This window comes from Heterocephalus glaber, unplaced genomic scaffold (assembly GCF_053883595.1).
Source record: "Heterocephalus glaber isolate CG9 unplaced genomic scaffold, H.glaber_assembly_v1.0 deba00001454, whole genome shotgun sequence".
Classification (NCBI taxonomy): Eukaryota; Metazoa; Chordata; class Mammalia; order Rodentia; family Bathyergidae; genus Heterocephalus; species Heterocephalus glaber.
Genome location: NW_028258303.1, coordinates 10,430,714 through 10,450,824, shown reverse-complemented (window position 1 = coordinate 10,450,824; position 20,111 = coordinate 10,430,714). Strand labels below are relative to the sequence as shown.

Here is a 20,111-nt window from a genome sequence, read left to right as displayed (position 1 = left end):
TCAGGCCAATCCCAGCTCTGCATATTCTAGCTACTTGCTCTTTGGTTTACCTCACTGAACTTCACTTTTCTTCCTATAAGATGTTTGTAGGACTAGCTGCAATGGCATTGGAAGCCAAGCACAAGAAAAGCACTTAGGCAAAATCTTCTCGTGCTCTGTGATGAAAGAAATATAAAATTAGCTGTCATTTGTCTACAACCAAGCTATTGTCCAAACACAACAAATGCTCATAATGATATAAACCTGATAAGTCTACAAGGCTGACTACTAGATATCTGTGTTCATCCCTAATCCTCCTCACATGCACTGAACTTCATTTTATTCATCAATTTAAAGAGTTCTTCATCATCCCCCTCCCCCCAGTAATCTTCCATTTTGACTTTCATTATTTTTATTAAGGGATCAACTGTCAAGAGGCCACATCAGGAATCTCTCCTCTCTCTTCAATAAAAGCAGCTGATCCCTGAGACAATTAACAAAGCCCCCACAAGAAGATAATGAGATCCTACTAAGCTTAACAACACCCTAGTCTTTGGACTAAGTCCTGATTGACCTGGAAGGAGGGCAGGCACATTAGTCAGCCACAGAAGGTTCCTAGAAAGTTGAAGGCTATCTCTTCCCTTCAGGACAAAAAAATCAGGTCTGACAGGCTGAACATTTTTAACTGCTATGCTACTCCTCCTACTAAAGGCCCCACTCCAGGTACAAATAGAAAAGATATAAATTACTGAAGACAAAAGAACAGCATTTACCTCAGATCCTGGCAAAGCACAGTGTGTGGGAGCTCTCCCTGGTGCTACTAGAACTGTCTCAAAATTCCCTCCATGATTTCAGTCTAATATGCAAGACTCCACACCTACTGATCTCAACCCACCTTTTGATTCTATCTTTGGCTAAACTCCTATAGCTATGGATAGCTCTGTTAGGTAATTATGTCTTACTGTTGTAAAAATGTTTCATTAGTGCAGGCACATCATAGAGGGTGGTGGGTTTTCTTCTGGTAAGTTTGTACATTCACATAACATTCTTGCATCATCTGCCCCTGCCGCTTCCTTCCTTCCCCCTCCCATCCCCTTCCCTTTCTCCAACAGTCTCCCTTCTACTTTAACTTAGTATTTTTCTCATGCCCTTTCCTCAACTAGAAGATTTCCCCTTCCATGCATTTTAATCTTACATACCCTGATCTTATTTTTCCCACAAATTGTTCTCTGACCATCATAAGGCTAACTTCATTAGTTAGCATTGACTGTATATTCTTACCATTAATTTGAAGCACTGTAAAATATATGTACTATAGTCTACTTTCTCAATCAAATGGCACACCCCTTAAAGTTAGGATATTTAATCGTTTGTTTATATCATCCATTGTCTAGTAGAAGGTACTAAAAATGTTGATAGATTGATCCAATTCTAATCATCAAATAACAAGAGATATTCAATTATAAAATATTTATATTTATATTATTGTATGGATTCAGCATGACATGACTACTGTCATCTTGAGTAATAACTACAACTGCCCCACAGGAACCTTGGTCAGTTTTTCCTGCATAGCTGCCCAGTAAATTATAAACAGACAAAACCTTTACAGTGGTATGTGGAGCTTCATAATCTGATTTGTCACCAGGAATGTGTCTGATTCTGATATTACTTAAGATAAATCAGGTACACAGACATTAGGATGAAGTCTTTTATTCTGACCAATATACAGGAGTGACTGAAAAATACAGTGAATGTTTAAAATTTATTACAGTAAAAGACACATTATAATTAATCCCCCTCAAAGGTCTCCTCAATTCAGATGAACTTATACAATAGTTTTTGACATTTTTTGAAGCCATTCTAGAAGTTCTCCATCATGAATGTCTTCACAAGGTGTGATAAAAAAAACACAGTGAAAACTGCTGCCAACTGCCATCCAACAGAAAAGCAGGCTTATAAAAACATTATGGTGTAAACTCATCCACCTTATTTACTGGATCTGGCACTGTGAGACTCCTGGCTGTTCCCCAAAGTCAAAATGACCATGAAGGGTAAACATCCTGAATTGATTCAGGACACAGAGGCAGCCACAACAGAGCAACTAAAGACATTCATGAAAGAGGACCTCCAGAACTGGTTCAGAAAGTTGTAAGAGCAATGGGATAAGTGTGCTCAAAGCAAGAAGGAATATTTTAAGAAGGATTAATGGCACTATGTCTTCAATTGTAATAATTTTTTAAAAGACAGCACCATATTTTTCTGTTGTATCTTATATATGCTCCTGCTTTTGATCCAAATTGCATGGACCCATGTAGTTTTCCTACTGTTGAGAGACATGCCTCTGTCAGTAAGGACCTCAATAAACTGCACCCTGTGTAAGTCTGAATCTATCTGCTTTCCTTCACTCTCATTACATCTTGGAATTGGTTTTCATATGCTGGGCCATGTTATTCTGAAACAATTACAGATGGATTTTTAATAGATAGCATTCAAATAAAGGGATTTATAATTAACCCAAATCAAATATTTTTATGGCTTTTGTGACTTAATTGTGACATGTCAGCTTGAATGGATTAAGAGACTCTAGATGAGTGAAGAACACTTTTGGCTGTGTCTAGATGGGACATCTAAGCATGACCTTGGATACCATATACAGTCCCTGGCCTCTCTCTTCTTTGGTGCTGTTCTGGGCTCTGTTTCCTGGCCTGATGAACTAAATATCTTTTCTCTATCATGCACTTTGACCTTGTTGTTCCTAACTTGGGGCCAGCCAACCATGGACTGCACCCCCTGAAACCTCTCTTTAAGTTGTGGGCATTGGGTTTTGTGTCCAGTGACAGGACTTACAATTCATACCTATTTTCAAAACACACCTGAGATGATAAACATAAAGAGTGCACATACTGTCTGCTTACCAAAATAAAGATAAAAGATCAAAAGTCAAGGAATATGCCAAGCTGAGATAATTATACTGGAAATCTTAATTAGGGAAAGCAAGTTGTTGCAATCAGAAATATGCTCAAAATGACAACAGGAAAAGATGATCACTGAAGGTCTTTTTTCTTTTTCATTTAGTTTACTGGTATATTTTACGTATACAACATAGTTACATTCATCATTGGGATCTTGTACCTTTACATGATGTATCTTGGTTATTTTTTTCCCCACTCCCCTCCACCCTTCCCTATTTACAAAGACTTTGTTTCCATGATTTTCCTTTTCTCATATTTTTTCTTTTCCCTTCCCCTCCCACTTCCCCTACTCCTTTAGACATTTTCTTCCTATTACACAATATCTATTATACATTTTGATTCTTATTTACACTTTTAGTTTTTCACACCAGAGAATTTGGTATTTACACGTGTGTCCTATTTATTTCACTTAAGAGTATAGCCTCAGTGTGCATCCACTTAGCTACAAATGTCTTGTTTCTCATTCTTTATGGCTGAGTAGTACTCCATTTTATAAAAAAAAAAAAAACCCCACATCTTCTTTATCCAGTCTCCAGTTGATGGACAATTGGGCTGTTTCCAAGTTTTAGCTATTACAAACTGTGCCGCTATAACCATGGTGCCCACATATCATTGTGGTATGATTCCTTTAATTCTTTTGGGAAGATACCCAGTACAGGAATAGCTGGGTCAAATGGAACTTCCAATCCTAGTTGTGTGAGGTATCTCCATATTGATTTCCATAGTGGTTGCACAAGTCTACACTCCCACCAACAATGAAGAAGAGTTCCTTTCTCCCCACAACCCCACCAGCATTTGTTATTGGTTGATTTCTTGATAGCAGCCACTCTTTCTGTGTGAGGTAGAATCTCAGCATTGTTTTCATCTGCATCTTTCCAATGACCAATGATGTTGAACGTTGTTTCATATGTTTATTTGCTATTTCTACTTTGTCTGAGAAGTAACTGTTCATTTCAGATTTTTGAGTTGGATCTTTATATTGGGGGGTCTGATTTATTTTAGTTCTTTATATATTCAAGATAGTAGACCTTTCTCTAAGGAACAGCTGGTAAAATTTTTTCCCACATTGTAGGTTGTCTCATAGCTCTGTGGTGGTTTCTCTTGCAGTGCAGAAGCTTTTTAATAAGATTGCAGTTGTTGATTCTTTGTGCTAGTTTCCATGCTATTGAGGATTTGTCCATAAAGTCCTTGCCTAAGCCAATGTTTTCGAGAGTTTTACCTAACTTATCTTCCAGCAAGTTGTGTTTCTGTTTTAATATTTAGATCTTTAATCCACTTCGATTTTAGTTTAATGCATGGTGAAAGATAGGGGTCTAGGTTTAATCTTTGGCAAGCTGAAATCCAGTTTTTCCAACACCATTTATTAAAAAGGCTATCTTTCCTCCAGTGAGGATAGTTGGCTCCTTTGTCAAAGATGAGGTAGCTGAGTATGTTTCTGGAGTATGTAGCTGGAGTTGTTTCTTCATCTTTTAATCTATTCCACTGATCCTCGGGTCTGTTTCTTTGCCAGTACCATGCTGTTTTTTATCACAGTGGCTTTGTACTACAGTTTCAAGTTGGGAACTGTGATACCCCCTGCCATGACCCTGTTGCCTAGAATTGCTTTTGCTATTCTAGGTCTCTTCTTGTTCCAAATGAATTTTTGGATTGTTTTCTCAAGGTCCATGAAGTATGTGGCTGAAATTTCAATTGGGATTGCATTGAATCTGTATAGCAGTTTTGGAAGTATGGTCATGTTCAATATATTGGTTCTTCCTACCCAGGAAAGGGGATGTCTCTCCATTTTCTTATATCCTCTTCAATCTCTTTTTTCAAAGTGCTGCAGTTCTCAATGTAGAGGTCTTTTGCTTCCTTCATTAGATTGATTCCTAGATATTTCATTTTTTTGGGTGCTATTGTGAAAGGGATTATTTCCCTAATTTCTCTTTCAGTGAGTCTGTTATCTGTGTATGAGAAGGCTATTGATTTTTGAGTGTTGACCTTGTATCCAACTACTCTACTGAATCTGTGAATTAAGTCTAGAAGTCTTTTGGTGGAGTTTTTAGGGTCTTCTAGGTAGAGTATCACATCATCAGCAAATAATGACAGTTTAACTTCTTCCTTTCCTATCTCTATTCCTTTTCTTTCTTTCTCTTGTCTAATTGCTGTGACTAATCTTTCTAGAACTATATTGAACAGAAGTGGTGATAGTGGACATCCTTGTCTTGTTCCTGATTTTAGCATGAAGGTTTTCAGTTTTTGACCACTTAGTATGATGTTGGCTGTTGGTTTTTCATAGATTACCTTTATCAAGTTGAGATAAAGACCATCTATTCCAATTTTATGCAAGGTTTTTTAAATCATGAATGGGTGTTGAATTTCACAGAATGCTTTTTCTGTGTCTATTGAGATGATTACATGGTTTTTGTCCTTGACTATGTTGATATAGTTCATTACATTTATTGATTTATGTATGTTGAACCATCCTTGCATCCCTGGGATAAACCTGACCTGGTCCGGGTGTATGATCTTCTTGATGACCCTCTGTATTGTTTGCCTGTTTCTTATTGAAGATTTTTGTATCTATGTTCATTAGGCAGATTGGCCTATAGTTCTGTGTTTTGGTTGGGTCTCTCCCTGGTTTTGGAATCAAAGTAATACTTGCTTTCAGGAATGAATTTGGAAGTATTGCTTCCCTTTCAATTTCATTGAAAAGTTTAAAGAGAAGTGGCAATAGTTCTTCTCTAAATGTATTGTAGAATTCAGCAGTGAAGTCATCAGGACCTGGGCTTTTCTTTCTTGGTAAATTTTTAATTTCATTTTGAATTTCACTGATTTTAATTGCGGTGTTTAGAATTTTTGTATTTTCTTCTTCATTCAACTTTGGTAATTCATATGTATCTAGAAATCTGTCCATTTCTTCTGTGTTTTCCATTTTATTAGAGTACAGGTTCTCAAAGGTGATATTGATGATCTTCTGGATTTCTGCTGGATCTGTTGTGACTTCACATTTTTCGTTCCTAATTGTATGGATTTCAGCCTTTTCTTTCCTTTTTTTTGATAAGGTTGGCTAAGGGTTTATCGATTTTATTTATTCTTTCGAAAAACCAACTCTTTAATTCATTGATTTTTTTGGTATCATTCTCTTAGTCTCCATTGCACTGATTTCTGGTCTGATCTTTATGATTTCCTCCCTTGTATGAGCTTTGGGTTTGTCTTGCTTTTCTTTTTCTAGGAGCTTAAGATTCAGCATTAGGTTGTTTATTTGAGCTAGTTCTGTTTTCCTAGTGTGGGCATTCACTGCTATGAATTTCCCTCATAGAACTCTTTTCATTGTGTCCCATAGATTCCTGTATGTTGTACTGGCATAATCACTTATTTGTAAAAACTGTCTAATTACTTTCTTAATTTCCTCTTTGACCCATTGGTTGTACAGGAGAGTGTTATTCAAGTTCCATGTGTTTGTGAAGTTCTTGCGGTTTCTTATGCTATTGATCTCCAGTTTACTTCCACTTTGGTCTGATAATACACATGGGATAACTTTAATTCCTTGGCATTTACTTAAACATGTTCTATGAGCTAGTATGTAGTCTATTTTGGAGAATGACCCATGTACAGCTGAAAAGAATGTATATTCTGGGGCTGGGGATTTAGCTCAGTGGTTCTGCTGCCTGCCTTGCAAGTGCAAGGACCTGAGTTCAATCCCCAGTACCAAAAAAAAAAAAAAGAATGTATATTCTGATTTTGTGGGGTGGAAGACACTGTAGATATCTATTAAGTCCATTTGTTCAAAAGCTTGGTTCAGTTCTAGTATTTCGTTGAATTTTTGTCTAGATGACATGTCTTTTTGTGACAATGGGGTATTGAGGTCTCCTACTACAAATGTACTAGTGCTCATTTGGTTTTTTCATGTCCATTAATATTTGTTTTGTACAGTTGGGGGCCTTTGTATTTGGTGCATATATATTTATGATTGTCATCTCTTCCTCTTGGATTGTTCCCTTTACAAGTACGTAGTGTCCTTCTTTGTCTGTCTTTATTAGTTTTGGTTTGAAATTTACTTTGCCTGCAAATAAGATAGCTACCCCTGCTTTTTTCCGTGTTCCTGTTGTATGAAAAATTGTTTTCCATCCTTTTACTTTCAGTCTATGAGTTTCTTTTTGAACTAGGTGTGTTTCTTGTATACAGCATATTGTTGGATTTTGCTTCTTAATCCATTCTGCCAGTCTATTTCTTTTGATTGGTGAATTGAACCATTAACATTGATGGTTATAACTGATATGTATTGACTTATCATTGACATGTTATTTTCCTGTTGGCAGTTTTTTATTTTTTCCCTCTCCTTTTAATTTCTTGCCTTTCCTGACGAATTTGCTCTGTTGGGCCTCATGGAGTTGTGACCTTCGTGATCTTCTTCTAGGATATTGTTTAGAATTGTTTGGAGTGCTGGTTTGGTATTTATAAAGTTTCTCAGGTGTTCTTTCTCATGGAAGTATCTTAGTTCTCCATCAATTTTGAAAGAAAGTTTTGCAGGATACATCAGTCTAGGTTGGAGGTCGTTTTCTTTTAGGGCTTGAAATACCTCACTCCTGGCTCTACTCGACTTGAGGGTTTGTGTTGAAAAGTCTGTTGTGATTCTGATGGGCTTTCCTTTGCATGTGATTTGTTTCTGTTCTCTAACTCCTTGTAGTATTTTGTCCTTCTGTTGGGTTTCCTGGACCTGGATTATTATGTGTCTAGGTGTAGATTTTTTTTTATCATGGCTAGTTGGAGTCCTACATGCTTCACCTATCTGTATGTCAAATTCTTTTGCTCTGTTTGGGACATTTTCTGTCATTAATTCTGTGAACAGTTTTATTTTTTTATGTCATTTGTAGTTTCTCCTGCTTTTTCATGGACTCCTATCAGTCTTATATTACTCTTCTTTGCATCATCTAGGAGCTGTTGGATTGATTTCTCATGGTCCCTTACTATTTTTAGGAGATCTCTCTTTTCTTGGTTACTGACCACCATCTTGTTTTCTATATCTGATATTCTGTCTTCAGATTGGCTCAGTATGCTGTGTATGGTTTCAATAGAGTTTTTAATCTCCTGGATGTCTGTTTGAATCTGTTTCATGAATTCCATTTCTTTCCTATGCTGGGCATTTATGGTTTCCATTTCCTTCCTATGCTGGGCATTCATGGTTTCCATCATGGTGCTGAGCTCATCTATTTTTTTTATCTGTTTTTGTTCTAGTCATGTCTTTCATTCTGCTCACCATTTCTGTAGTTATCTGGGAAATTATTTCTGTTTTGAATTTTTCTAGAGCCTCATTCATCTGTTTTGTTACTTGCTGTGCTAACAGTTCAGGGTGCCCAGGTGGTTGATTATCATACTTTTCTACCTCATTTCCCCCAGAATTTGCCTTTGGTGGGTTTGTGCCTTACTTAAATGTCTTCTCATTTTTGTTTTTGTTACTGTCCGTGGTTTAATTTCTGGGTTGATACTTGAATATTGCTTATTGTAAGTATCTTTGTTGCTTGTATTTAGAACCCTTATGGAATAATTGCTTCTCAGAGGCATCTTCTAGATATAGCTGGTCTTTAGGTTTTGAGTCTCTAATGACTCTGAGGCTATCTCATTTTCATTATACCAGGAAGGACTACTGATTAGATCAATCACAACACCTTAGCCCAAGTGATATAATCAGCAACACAACAGCATCAAGCACAGCTTAGAAAATGACAATTTGTGGTAGTTATTAATCTATCACCTTTAACTGTGTGAATTAAATCAAAATCAAGGTCCAGCCCAACATATGTTTATAGTGAATAAACTCTTCAATATAGCAACTTTACCCTTCAGGATGGGGACTTAGAAGGTGTCGGGGAGGGAGGGATTGATAGGTAGAAGCATAGGAAAAGGTTAGCAGTGAGGCCTGAGGACACAGGAAGATCACTCAAACGCTAGGAAACTGCTGAAGACAAGAAAAAAAGACAAAATGAAAGAACAAATACAAGAACAGAACAACCTAACAGCAATAGGGAGGATAGAAACTATTTACTTTCCTTTAAAACTAATCACAATCGAGAAAAGGATAAAGAGAAGAAAAGAAAAAGAAGAAATCCAAATTAGGGCCAGAACAGGAACAAAAAGGGAGATGAAGAACAATGTGGGACAGCGAGAGAATGAGAGAATGAGAGAATGAGAGAATGAGAGAGAGAGAGAGAGAGAGAGAGAGAGAGAGGAAGAAAAGAGAAAAAAGAGAAGAAAAACAGAAAAATTTGAGAAGAGTAGAAAAATAAAAATTAAAAATGAGAGAGAAAAAATAATTTTGGAAATAACAAAAAATAAAAATAAAGGGCCTCCTTCAGGGTATGTTTCTGCTGTCACAATAGACAATGTGGGCAGCAGCAGTGTGCAGATATAAGTCAATGAGTCTCAGCAAGCCAGTAGCAGACCCATGAGATTCAGGCCGATTTCTGGCTTCAAGTCCCAAGTTGAGCTCCCTGTCCTCCTGCAGGGTTGAACTTTGCAAGGTTCTACTGCAGGTTCCAGCTGCCCTTCCCTCTAAGATAGTCCAGGTTCTGATGGGAGTTGTCCCTCCATCTTACCAAGTACCGTGGTCTGGTGTGCCTTTATTGCACAGATTCTCTTCACTTTTCCAGTGGGGTTCAATTTTCATCAAGGAGCCTGAGATAGGCCCTCTTTCTGATGTTCACTTCTGCTCTATCTTTTGGAGCTCAGGATAATGGCCTTTATGACCCCCTGTGCCTCTGTAATGTGGAACCAGGTACTGGTGCAGCCAGGAGGCCAGAGGCGGCGGGGGGGGGGGTACTGCAGGCGCTCGCACAGCTAAGCTGGTCGCTGGGAGGTGGGGCGTGGTTGGTATGGAGGCCCGCTCCATGTGGCTGAGGAGGTCCTCACTTTCTGCTCGCTGATCGTTGAGAGGTCCACTGAATGTCTTTTAGACTCTCCCTCTTAAATATGAATTGTTTAAGCCAGGTTTCTGACAGAAAGAAATGTTCTAGCAGAAATTAGCTATAGACAGAAGTGTATGATAAATACCTGGTATTTAGGATTATTGGTTTGTTAATTTAAAAGCATGTGATCACCAAGCTTCAGGTATCAGGCAAATCCAAAGTTAATAATTTGTAATAAAAACAAATGAATTTGAACAGTTTTCTCCCACACAGAGGGCCACTGTTGAGCTACAAGATGGGGCACCATACGGATGCTCACAGGTAGCCTCTATACTGTCAGCTGCAGTTTCAGTTTCGATTACATGTCTGAAATCATTCACTTGGGGCTCCAGAATTCCCTCCTACAAAGTAGGGATGATAGGAGCTGATCTGAAAAATTTTAAGCATATTCAAGTATGAAATGGTTGGTACTTGCTCTTACATCCTCTTTTCGTGGGGCCACAGCAATACTTCTGGAAAAAGAAAAAGAGGTCTGAGTTGTGATGGATAAAATGACTTAATCTGTTGTGAGGACTGAATTACGAAGGCAGGATTGTCTTCCCTAAGGAAATCATATCAAAGCAATTTTATTATATACTAATGTATATTCTAAAAGGGCAGATGAATGGGGCATGGTGGCACATGCCTGTAGTCCCAGCTCCTTAGGGAGGCTAAGGTAGGAAGAGCACTTGAGACCATGAGCTCACCAGCCTGGGCAACATAGGGAGTCCCTAAAAAAAAGTACTGTGAGAAGGAGAGATGAATATAGTATAACTAGCAAAGCATACCATCTGTTCTTAGTAGGCATTAAAAATAGTAGGCAGGGGCTGGATGTGTGGCTCAGCCATAATGCTTGCCTAGAATGGGTGAGGGCTTGGTTCAGTCCCCAGCACCATACAATATACACCAAAACCAAGCGAGCATTTAATGTCTGTAAAGAGACTTACCACACCCACCTTTACAAGTGACCAGCTGCAGAGTGTACTTACTACTCTACAAGTACCTCAGACAGGAAAAACCAGTGAGAGGACAGTAACTCTTTTTTTCTGTTTTCTATCTGAGTTATTACAGAGGGGAATTTATTTCATAGGGGCTATCCTGTCTGACACCTAAAGCATGCTTTAGTCCCTCTACTTAGCAAAATATAAAACTAGTAGGTATTAAATCAATACTTTATTTATGGACTCTCAGGTCTAACCCCAAGATTTTTAGGGAATGAGAGAAGAATATTAATAAAGTAAAGAGTTAATCTCCCTGCCTTATTCAAAATTTGCTTAGTGTGTAATCTCACACACCATAAAGGCTGATTACAGAAGTAGTCTTGCTTTTAGGGTGAAGAAGTTGGTGACAGAACTGTCATCCAAAATATGCAGCTCTGGTTCCTGATTACTGCAAACTAGGAGCACTAGAGGGACAGGGGACTCAGGGAGGAGGCACAGCTGCTCAGAAATCCCCTCTGCTGACAGAGCACAGAGCCTCACAGGAATGGATTGACAGGGGATCCAGTTCTTCAGCCACAGAACTTGTGTTCCTGAGATGTTTTTTATTTTTTTTGGTACCAGGGATCAAACTCAGGACCTTGCACTTGCAACAGGCAGAGGAACCACTGAGTTAAATCCCTGGCCCCCTTAGAGGCTTTTAATCTGCATAATAGACCACTTTTATTCACCATATACTTCCCCTCTTTCTCTGGGACCTGCTGCCCCCAAACCTAGGAGCAGTGCCAGGCCTCTGCTCCTGTCTGCACTCAGGATGCTATAAAAGCTCCCATTGTCTGGCCCTTCTTTGAGTCTTGAATTTGTGAAACTCCTGAACATATGCTCATAATTAAAATTTTTTTATTAATCTCTCTGCTGTTTATTTCATAGACTCAATCACCAAACCATCTGAAGGCAGACACTTCTTCACACCCCTATACAGTGGTACCTCCATTTATGAACTTTATTTCTTTTATGATTTGGGGGAAGGTTATGCATTTGTGTTTGTGTGGGGAAGGTAGCTGTGGTCATGTCTGTCACCTGATGTGGAATTTGCGAATAGAAGCAAAATTTTGCTGAATGCTTTGGTTTGCAAACTAAATTGTTTGCAAACAGAAGCATTATACATAGCAAGTTTTGGGGCACCTGGGAACCATATTGCAAAGAAGAAAACTTACAGAGAAGATCTAGAAAACGGCAAAAATGTTACTATAAGTTATAGTAACAAAATAACAAAGAAGTGCATTTTCATCAGAAGAAGACTATTTTAGGAAATGTGATCAAAGCTTTTGAAATTCACAAGACTTCTGAGTACTAACAATAAGTGATATAGAATACTACAGAATATTAAAATACCAAAGGTATTTCATTAGTAAATATCTTGTATTAGGCACACTTAAGTCTACAATTCGCTTTTGTAGCAACTGTTTTAAAATGATATTCAAAACTATACTTTAAAACTTTACATCCCTGAAATATACATAAAATAATCCTGGTAAGAATAATTTTAAGTCTCAAAATAGGAGCAACGTTTACTTCCTTGAAATGCTCAAACATATAAACACAAAAATGTTTATACAAGAAAAAGTCCAGTTTCCAATTAATGAGCATCAAACTCATGTCACTTATGGACACAAAAAGCTTAAAAACATTGCACTGTAAAACAACCAGAATAAATTGTTTTCTAATTTTTGCTTTCATATTTTGTTATTTTCAATAGAATAAAACATAATATGTAGTAATTTTGTCTGTGATTATTATATCATGCTTTTTTAGTGCATATTAGTAATGCAGTATACTGGGGTTTGTTTGGGGAAATTGTTACATGCATATAACAAATTTTCAATCCTATTAACCCCTTCCATCCCCCTCTCCTTCTTCCCCTCCTCCCATCCTCTTTCCTCTCTCCAAAAGTCTACTTTCTAGTTTCCTGCCATCTCTCCTTCATTTCATTTATTTGGTGTCTCATACAACAGAAAAAATACAATATTTAACTTTCTGAGTCTGGCTTATTTTGCTTAACGTGAAGATCTTCAGTTCCATCCATTTTTCTCCAAATGATTTTATTCTTCTTTATGGCTTGGTAATAATATATGTACATGTATACATCTCATTTATCCATTCATGCTTAGTGTCTGTGCATTGCGTATATTATTTTTATTTTGGGGGAGGATACACCCAGAAGTGATATAAGGTAAACAAATTCAACTATGATGAAAATCAGAATGGAGGCTCCTCAAAAAACTAAAAAGAAAAATATGGTACCTTTTGAAAAATTAGCCACATTTTGAAAAATGAAATGGCTAAGTAAGATTACAAGTAATAATAATTGAAAAAGTAGGCAAGCCTTCTGAGATCATTTCTGTTGTATCATTGCTATGGACTGAATCCCTCCTCCCCAGCTTCACCCCCAGCACCCAGGAATGTGACCAAATTTAGAGCCTTTAGAGAGGTATTAAAGTTAAATGAGGTCCTAGGAGTGGAGTCCTAATCTGGCAGGATGGGTGTCCTCATAAAAAGAAAAAAGAACATCAGGAAACCAGGTTTATTTGTCATGGTGAGATCAAAAACAGGTCTGGTGAGCCTTGAGCCATCATCTACTTCAAGGATATTTGAAGAGAAACTTGAAACTTAAAAGCTGAAGTTAAAGATTAGAGAGTGGGGATTTCTTTAAAGGCAGAATTGTTAGATTTAGTGCTTCCTATACCTTTCCCCAGCCAAGTGAGGGGGCATCAGAACAGAACACCCTGGTGTCTGGGGAGTTTGAACAGTCTAAAACTGAAACAGTCTAAGCTATCTGAAAGTGTCTTATCCAAAGAAGCTAGCTAGGGCACCCTTGGGTGGCAGCACATAGTCAGGGCTCTTCCCTGGAACTGAACCAAATTCTAAGGACTTGGCAAAGATAAGCAAATGTTTCCTGTGGACCAGATGGGAAATCTGAAGGGGAACAAGACACAGGTAATCTATGTGGACTGCCTGGAAGTCACCACTGGGAGCCAAGGGGTGAGGAGGATGGAAAATGGGCCAGGTGAGCAGGTATCACTGACTTTAGGGTCTTGGGGAATGTATTAGTCAGCTTTCCTGTTACTGGACAAAATAACTAACACCCACAACCTAAAGGAGGAGAGATTTATTAGGCTCATAGTTTCAGAGGATTCAGTCTATTCAGGCCCCAGGGCAAGAACAGGTATGGCAGAGCAAAGCTGCTTAGGTCATGGTGGCTAGGAAGCAGAGTGGAGGAACAATGGCATGGAGGAAGTAACCAGGACCAGATACAGTATACAAGGTCAAGACTCTGTGACCCACCTATTCACACCCAAAAGTGTGCCTGACTAATATGCCAGACATTTCTTAATCAAGTCAAGTTGAAAATTATGATTAAGAGTGAGAGATTCATCTCTCTCAGTGGTGGATGGCTAGGTGGGGTAGTTAATGAAGTCTGTCAAGAGTCTCGCCAGCTGGTTTTACCCAATGCACTAGGCAACTTTCCATCACTAGAAAGATATACCCAGCATAGGCTACTTATGAAGAAAAAGAAACTTATTTTCTCGCAGAGTTGGGAGGTTCAAGCCCCACGGATCTGTGCCTATAGTAAGGGCAGTACATCATGATGGGACTGAGTGCCAGAGAGAGCACTCATCTTTAGCCAGAAAGCAGAGAGAGAGAAGGGGTAGAGGCTGGGCAGAGAGAGAGTGGCAATAGAAGAGACTTTTCACAGTCCTCTTGAAGTCACACTCACAATGCCTAAGGACCTCCCATAGGTCTCACCTCTTCAAGGTCCACAGCACCTCCCAATACTGCTGCCCTGGGCATGAAGCATTCACATATGGAACTTTGGGGGACACTTATCTAAACTGCTGAACCTAATATTTGAAAATTATCTTCTTTGGGATAAAATATTTCTGGCTCTTTCTTACACCTCCTATCTGGTCTTCTTTTTTTTAGGAAGGAGTCAGGAATGGTGCCGCATGCCTGTGATCCCAGCTACTCGGGAGGCTGAGGCAGGAAGATGGCAAGTTTAAGGCCAGTCTGGGCAATTCAGTGAGACTCTGTCTCAAAACAAAGCAGAACAAAACAAAACAATCAACAACAGCAGCAAAAGAACAAAAAATAAAAAAAGAAAGAAAAGGAATAGCTTTGCAAGGGCAAATCATTTTTCTTACTGTTTTTAGGAGGAAGAACTTGATAGTGACCATGTCTATAGTTATCACTTAAAAACAGTTCCTTCATTTAAAATCACTTTATACTACAATCAAAAATCATTCTCTGTCTCACAAAATGACTACAGTTATTTTTGGACTCACTCCTGCTTATGAGAAAAAGCAAGCACAGGAGTGAGCTTCCAGTCTCAAAGGTCACACACCAGCTACCATTTAAGCGATTAATATTTTGCAAACAGAACATTTTTGCCCTCATTCCTCCTATGGCAGTAACCAGAGAGAAAAGAATTTCTTTGACCCACAAGCATCAAGGCTTTTAGGTACTATATGACTCAAACATTCATTTGCCAATGGTATCAGAAATTTCTTTTAAAAATGGCATTTCATTATCAGTTTAGTATTATTTTAGGTAGAAATGGAGCTGGCATGAAATACCAAGGTGATCATTGTGGAAAAGATCACAAATATTCAAAATCTTGTTTCAATATTTACATTTTAAATATATGAAAGCACAGCCTTGCCGAAAACTAAGACCATACTAAGTCCCAAGAGGATGAGCTGTACTGACCCCGACAGAGCTGGAGCAGGCGAGGCCACAGCGCTGCGGGGACCAGGCCGCCTGGCAGCTCTCGCAGAAAGCGCTTCAGCAGGCCAGCAGCAGTGTGCACGTCTCCGGGCCCGAGCTCTGCGCGCGACCCGCTCTCCAGCCTCCGCTGCAGCTGCTCCACCGCCTGCACGCTGCCGTTCACCCTGAACAGGCCCTCCTGCATGAGTCCTGAAACGGCAAAGCAGGCCCGGGGGAAATAACATCCGCGACTCTTGCAAGCAAATGCAAAATGTAAAGAGTAATAGCATAAATAAATAACTCTCAGCATTATCAATTACTGGAAGACTTTTGTATTCTATAAAAATTTTTATATGTATTGGACATCTAAACGCTGACCTCTAGAAACAGACATGTCATTTATAGAACATACAATTTTGAACAAGACGTTTCAAATATACGTAAAATCTTACATAGTATTTGAAACTTACCTTACATTCAAAGAGCTGTTTAGCATCTCAGAAATACCATGTTTAAAAAAATTACAGTAAGTTTTGAACTACATGTAATTACTTTTATAATATTTTAAGAAATAAGCAGTCACTAAATAAGCAATGAGTAATCACTAAATTTAAAATGTAAGACTCTGCGACTATAAAGTGGTATAAGACAGAATCCTCACGGGCATCAGGCTAGCAGGGAAGGCTTCCTGAAGAATGCACACCTTAACCTTTGGCTGAAGCACAGTAAAATGGCAGGGCTGTGGCTGATTCCTGGGAAATCAAGGAAGCTTGAGCTTAAGAGCCTACTGTGGTTTAAATGTTTGTCCTCTCCAAATGCATGTTGAAATTTAATTGCCAATATAAAGGTTTTGGAAGGTGAAGCCCTTAATAGGTAATTAGGCCACAAGGACTGGGCTCGACTTGAACTCGCTAAGTAGTCCAGGTAGGTCTCAAACTTGGAAGCCTCCTGCCTCAGCCTCCAGATTGCTGGGATTATAGGCCCCTGTTACTAAGCCCAATTCCTTTCTCTCTTTTTGATTCCTGCCCGATATAGTGAGCCATTTCCTCTACAACACACTCCTGCCTTGATGTGTTATCCTGTCAGACTCTCAAAGCTATGGGGCCACTCAATCTTGGACCTAAAAAAAATCATGAACAAAAAACAACAACAACAACAACAACAACAACAACAACAACAAAAAAGCATCCCCATTTTTCTTTATAAGTTAATTTCTCTGGGTATCTCATCATAGTGGTAGTAATACAAAGATTAAATATCTGAACTCATAAAACCTTGATCTACCCTCAACAAAGAGGAACAAATGTAATAACTGAACCACCGAAAAAAGAGAGCATAAGGTGAAAAGGTAGGAAGGTGAAAATGTGGGGTACTTAGGCCAAAGAAAGATGAAGTCATCAAACAGAACAGGATAAAGCCTGAGTATCAAGTTATAGAGTGACACTTTATTACTGGAGTTTTACATAGGGGGAAACACACCAAAATCAGGGTTTAAGGAAGATTCAGCAAGCTCTAGAGAGGGCATGCCTTGGGGAGACTGCTGCCTTCTTCTATAAGGCAGTAAAACTGAGATTATAGTAGAAACAGGAAGGGAAGGAGATCAAAGGTGATTCATTTAGCACAAAATAAGTAATAGACAAAGACTTGAAAGGTAACATTGAGGTCTGAAAAGTAGGAACCTGGGGTGGCAGGGACACTGTAAAAGATGAATGGGGCAGAAAATACTGATTTCCTCTCAGTGTAACCAAGTGGTCAGAGAATGGGGTAAAGAAGCAATGGTATTTATATTATCTATGTGAAATAGGAAGAAAAGGTGCAATGGGGAGGGGAAAGTGGGAGGGGTAGGGGAAAAGAAAGAAGGGAATGGAATTAATATGAGAAAAAGAAAAAAATGGAAACAAAGCCTTTGTAGATAGGGAGGGGTGGAGGGGTTGAAGGGAGGGCAGGGGAATGGGGAAAAATAAGAATCAAGATGGATAATATAAAGGTGCAAATTTCCAATGATGAATGTCATTATATTGTATACCTTAAATGTACCAATAAAATTTTTTTTAAAAAGCAGCAATGGTATTAGAAAGGAGCAGGCCAAGTTCATAACTCTGCCCTTTTCCTCTGAGGGTCTAATAGTACATGTAGCAAAGACATAAGCACAGAGGCCTACTATAATTCTTTAGAGTAGGAGATTGTTTGTATCAGCTTTTGTATTTTCTCTTATCTGCTAATCCTATTGATCCTTTTAAAGAAAAAGAGGGCTAGTTTTTAAAATAATTTGGCTACTTTATAAATCTTTTAATCCAACAAATACTTAATGAGCTCCCAGTACTATGTTGAGTACTAAAAAAAAGGTTAATTGTAAAAAAATTTCAAACACTATCATCATCCTTATGGGATTTGCAGTTTGTGATATGTTGCATATATATATTCATGTATAGCTGTCTGTCTGTCTCTTGGTTGTGAAGAACATCAGTGTCAAAAGTTAATATAAATTTTAGCTTCAATTTTGACAAAAATTTTGAAAGTAGGTATATTAAAAATATTTAAGGCCCTACTAATCAGAAGAAATATCAGTCATGTATGTAGTAGGTGGCTCCTAAGACAGTCCCCATGACCCCCACATCTCTTGGCTCCATGCTCTCATCTAATTCTCACCTGAGTGGGAGTTGGACCTTTTTTCTGGCTTCTAACAACAGAACACAGTAAATGTGATGTGATGCCTAGGGTCAGGTCATAGGAGACCATGGCAATCTTCCTCTTGCTCTCACTCCAAGTCTCTCTGGCTTGCTCACTCTGAGGAAGCAGTTGCTACTTATTTTATTAGCTATCCTATGGGAAGGGCCATAGACAAGGAATAAGGGTAGTCTCTGGCCAACAGCCAGCAGCTGAGACCCTCAGGTCATAGCCCACAAATAACTGAATCCCACTGGCAGCCATGTGAAAGCTGGAAGGGAAGCCCCTGTCATGACTGAGGTGACTATAACCTTGGCTGACCCTGTCATCAAAGCCTTGGAAGGGACCGTAAGAGAGAGGACACAGTAAGCTCTGTCATATTTTTACCTCATAAAAACTCTGAGATAATATATATTATTGTTTTAATCTACATTTTGAGATAATGTGTTATGCACCAATGGGTAACTAGTATGCTATGCTATTCTCTTAAGCCCACAGAATATCAGGTGCTAGTGAGAGACTTCAGCTTAGTCATTCAAACCTTTCAAGGTCTCCATTTCCCTTACTCTTTAGCTTTAGAAACTTATCAAACAGTTAACACGCAACAAAGGAGCATTCCATTCCTAGTTAAAGCCCAAATCCTGAAAATCTAGAATGCTGGCTCCTACTTTTGTATTTACCCAGCTCATAACCCTAATTGCGCCTTTTCTCTTTTTTCCAGCAAATGCCCTTTGGATCATACTTTATGTTTTTCTATCTTTGACCTTGACTTTCTCTTTTGATGAGTCTTATATTAAAAACAAAACAAACTTTCCCTCAAATAAAAATACTTTCAGTATTTCCAAAATAACCACCCAGCTCCACAGACTGTCTGTGGTATTCAAAGCTTGTGATGCCACTGGACTGTTCTGGTGGAGAGATAAGGTCCAAGTGGAAGTCCCTAAAGCTAATGCTTTTCAACCACTTTTTTTTTTTTTCTCTTGGTACCCGGGATTGAACTCAGGACCTTGCGCTTGTGAGGCAGGTGGCAGAACCACTGAGCTAAATCCCCAGCCCTGAACCACTTTTTGCTGCCTTTATGTGTACCACTCTCTTTTCTCAGGAATGTCTCCCGCCCCAAACAACTATCATGATACTTAGTGATTTTTCAACCCCCACCCCACACCAATCTATCGGACTTTGGAAAATAAAATCCATACAATTTTTAAAAGTTCTTTTGATGGGCTGGGGATATAGTTCAGTAGCACCGAGGCTGCCTGGAGCAAGGTCCTGAGTTTGGTCCCTGGTAATGGAAGTTCTTTTGAGGCTGTGTAATACATGTAATATTCTTGATACTTACAAGACTTTATTCATTTGTTTGTTTGTTTGGCAGTATTGGTAACTGACCTGGAGGGTCTCACACTGAGCTACATTTCTAGCCCCTTTTTAAAAAAATTGAGACAGGATATCACTGAGTTACCCAAGATGACCTGAAACTTGTAATCCTCCTATTTTAGCTTCCCACGTAACTGGTATTACAAGTATGGGGCACCACGCCCAGTCCTATTCCCTTATATTTCAGAGATCTTTTTATGTTAATTTCAGAAGATATGGGTTAATTATGATAAAACAGTAACTTAATAGAGGTTTAGAAATAAAAGAACAATTACCTATGTATACATCTAAACCACTGCCAGCTAATTTTTTGTACAATGGAAATATTTATAATGCTACCCCTATGCCAATAGAAACTCAACATGCCAGAATTCAGAATTTGCTTAATGACACACATTGGCCCAAAAAGTAGGATGACAATATGTAAGCACATTCTGACATCTGGTGGTGACTGCATAATTCTACACTATTTAAAATGACAGCCCCTAGGA

At 38.7% G+C, this 20,111-nt stretch overlaps 1 protein-coding gene across 8 annotated transcripts in view; it reads right to left on the bottom strand.

Moving 5' to 3' along the window:
- Positions 1 to 20,111, bottom strand: part of Fam13a (family with sequence similarity 13 member A) — a 324,922-nt gene that overhangs the window by 268,009 nt on the left and 36,802 nt on the right. For 7 of the 8 annotated variants that reach the window (XM_021261074.2, XM_021261071.2, XM_021261073.2 and 4 more), the window contains one exon: positions 15,583 to 15,789. The exons of the other annotated variant lie outside the window; for it this stretch is intronic. In XM_021261074.2, coding sequence (XP_021116733.2) covers positions 15,583 to 15,789 — 207 coding nt within the window. The remainder of the gene's footprint in view (positions 1 to 15,582; positions 15,790 to 20,111) is intronic. 8 annotated transcript variants of the gene reach the window in all.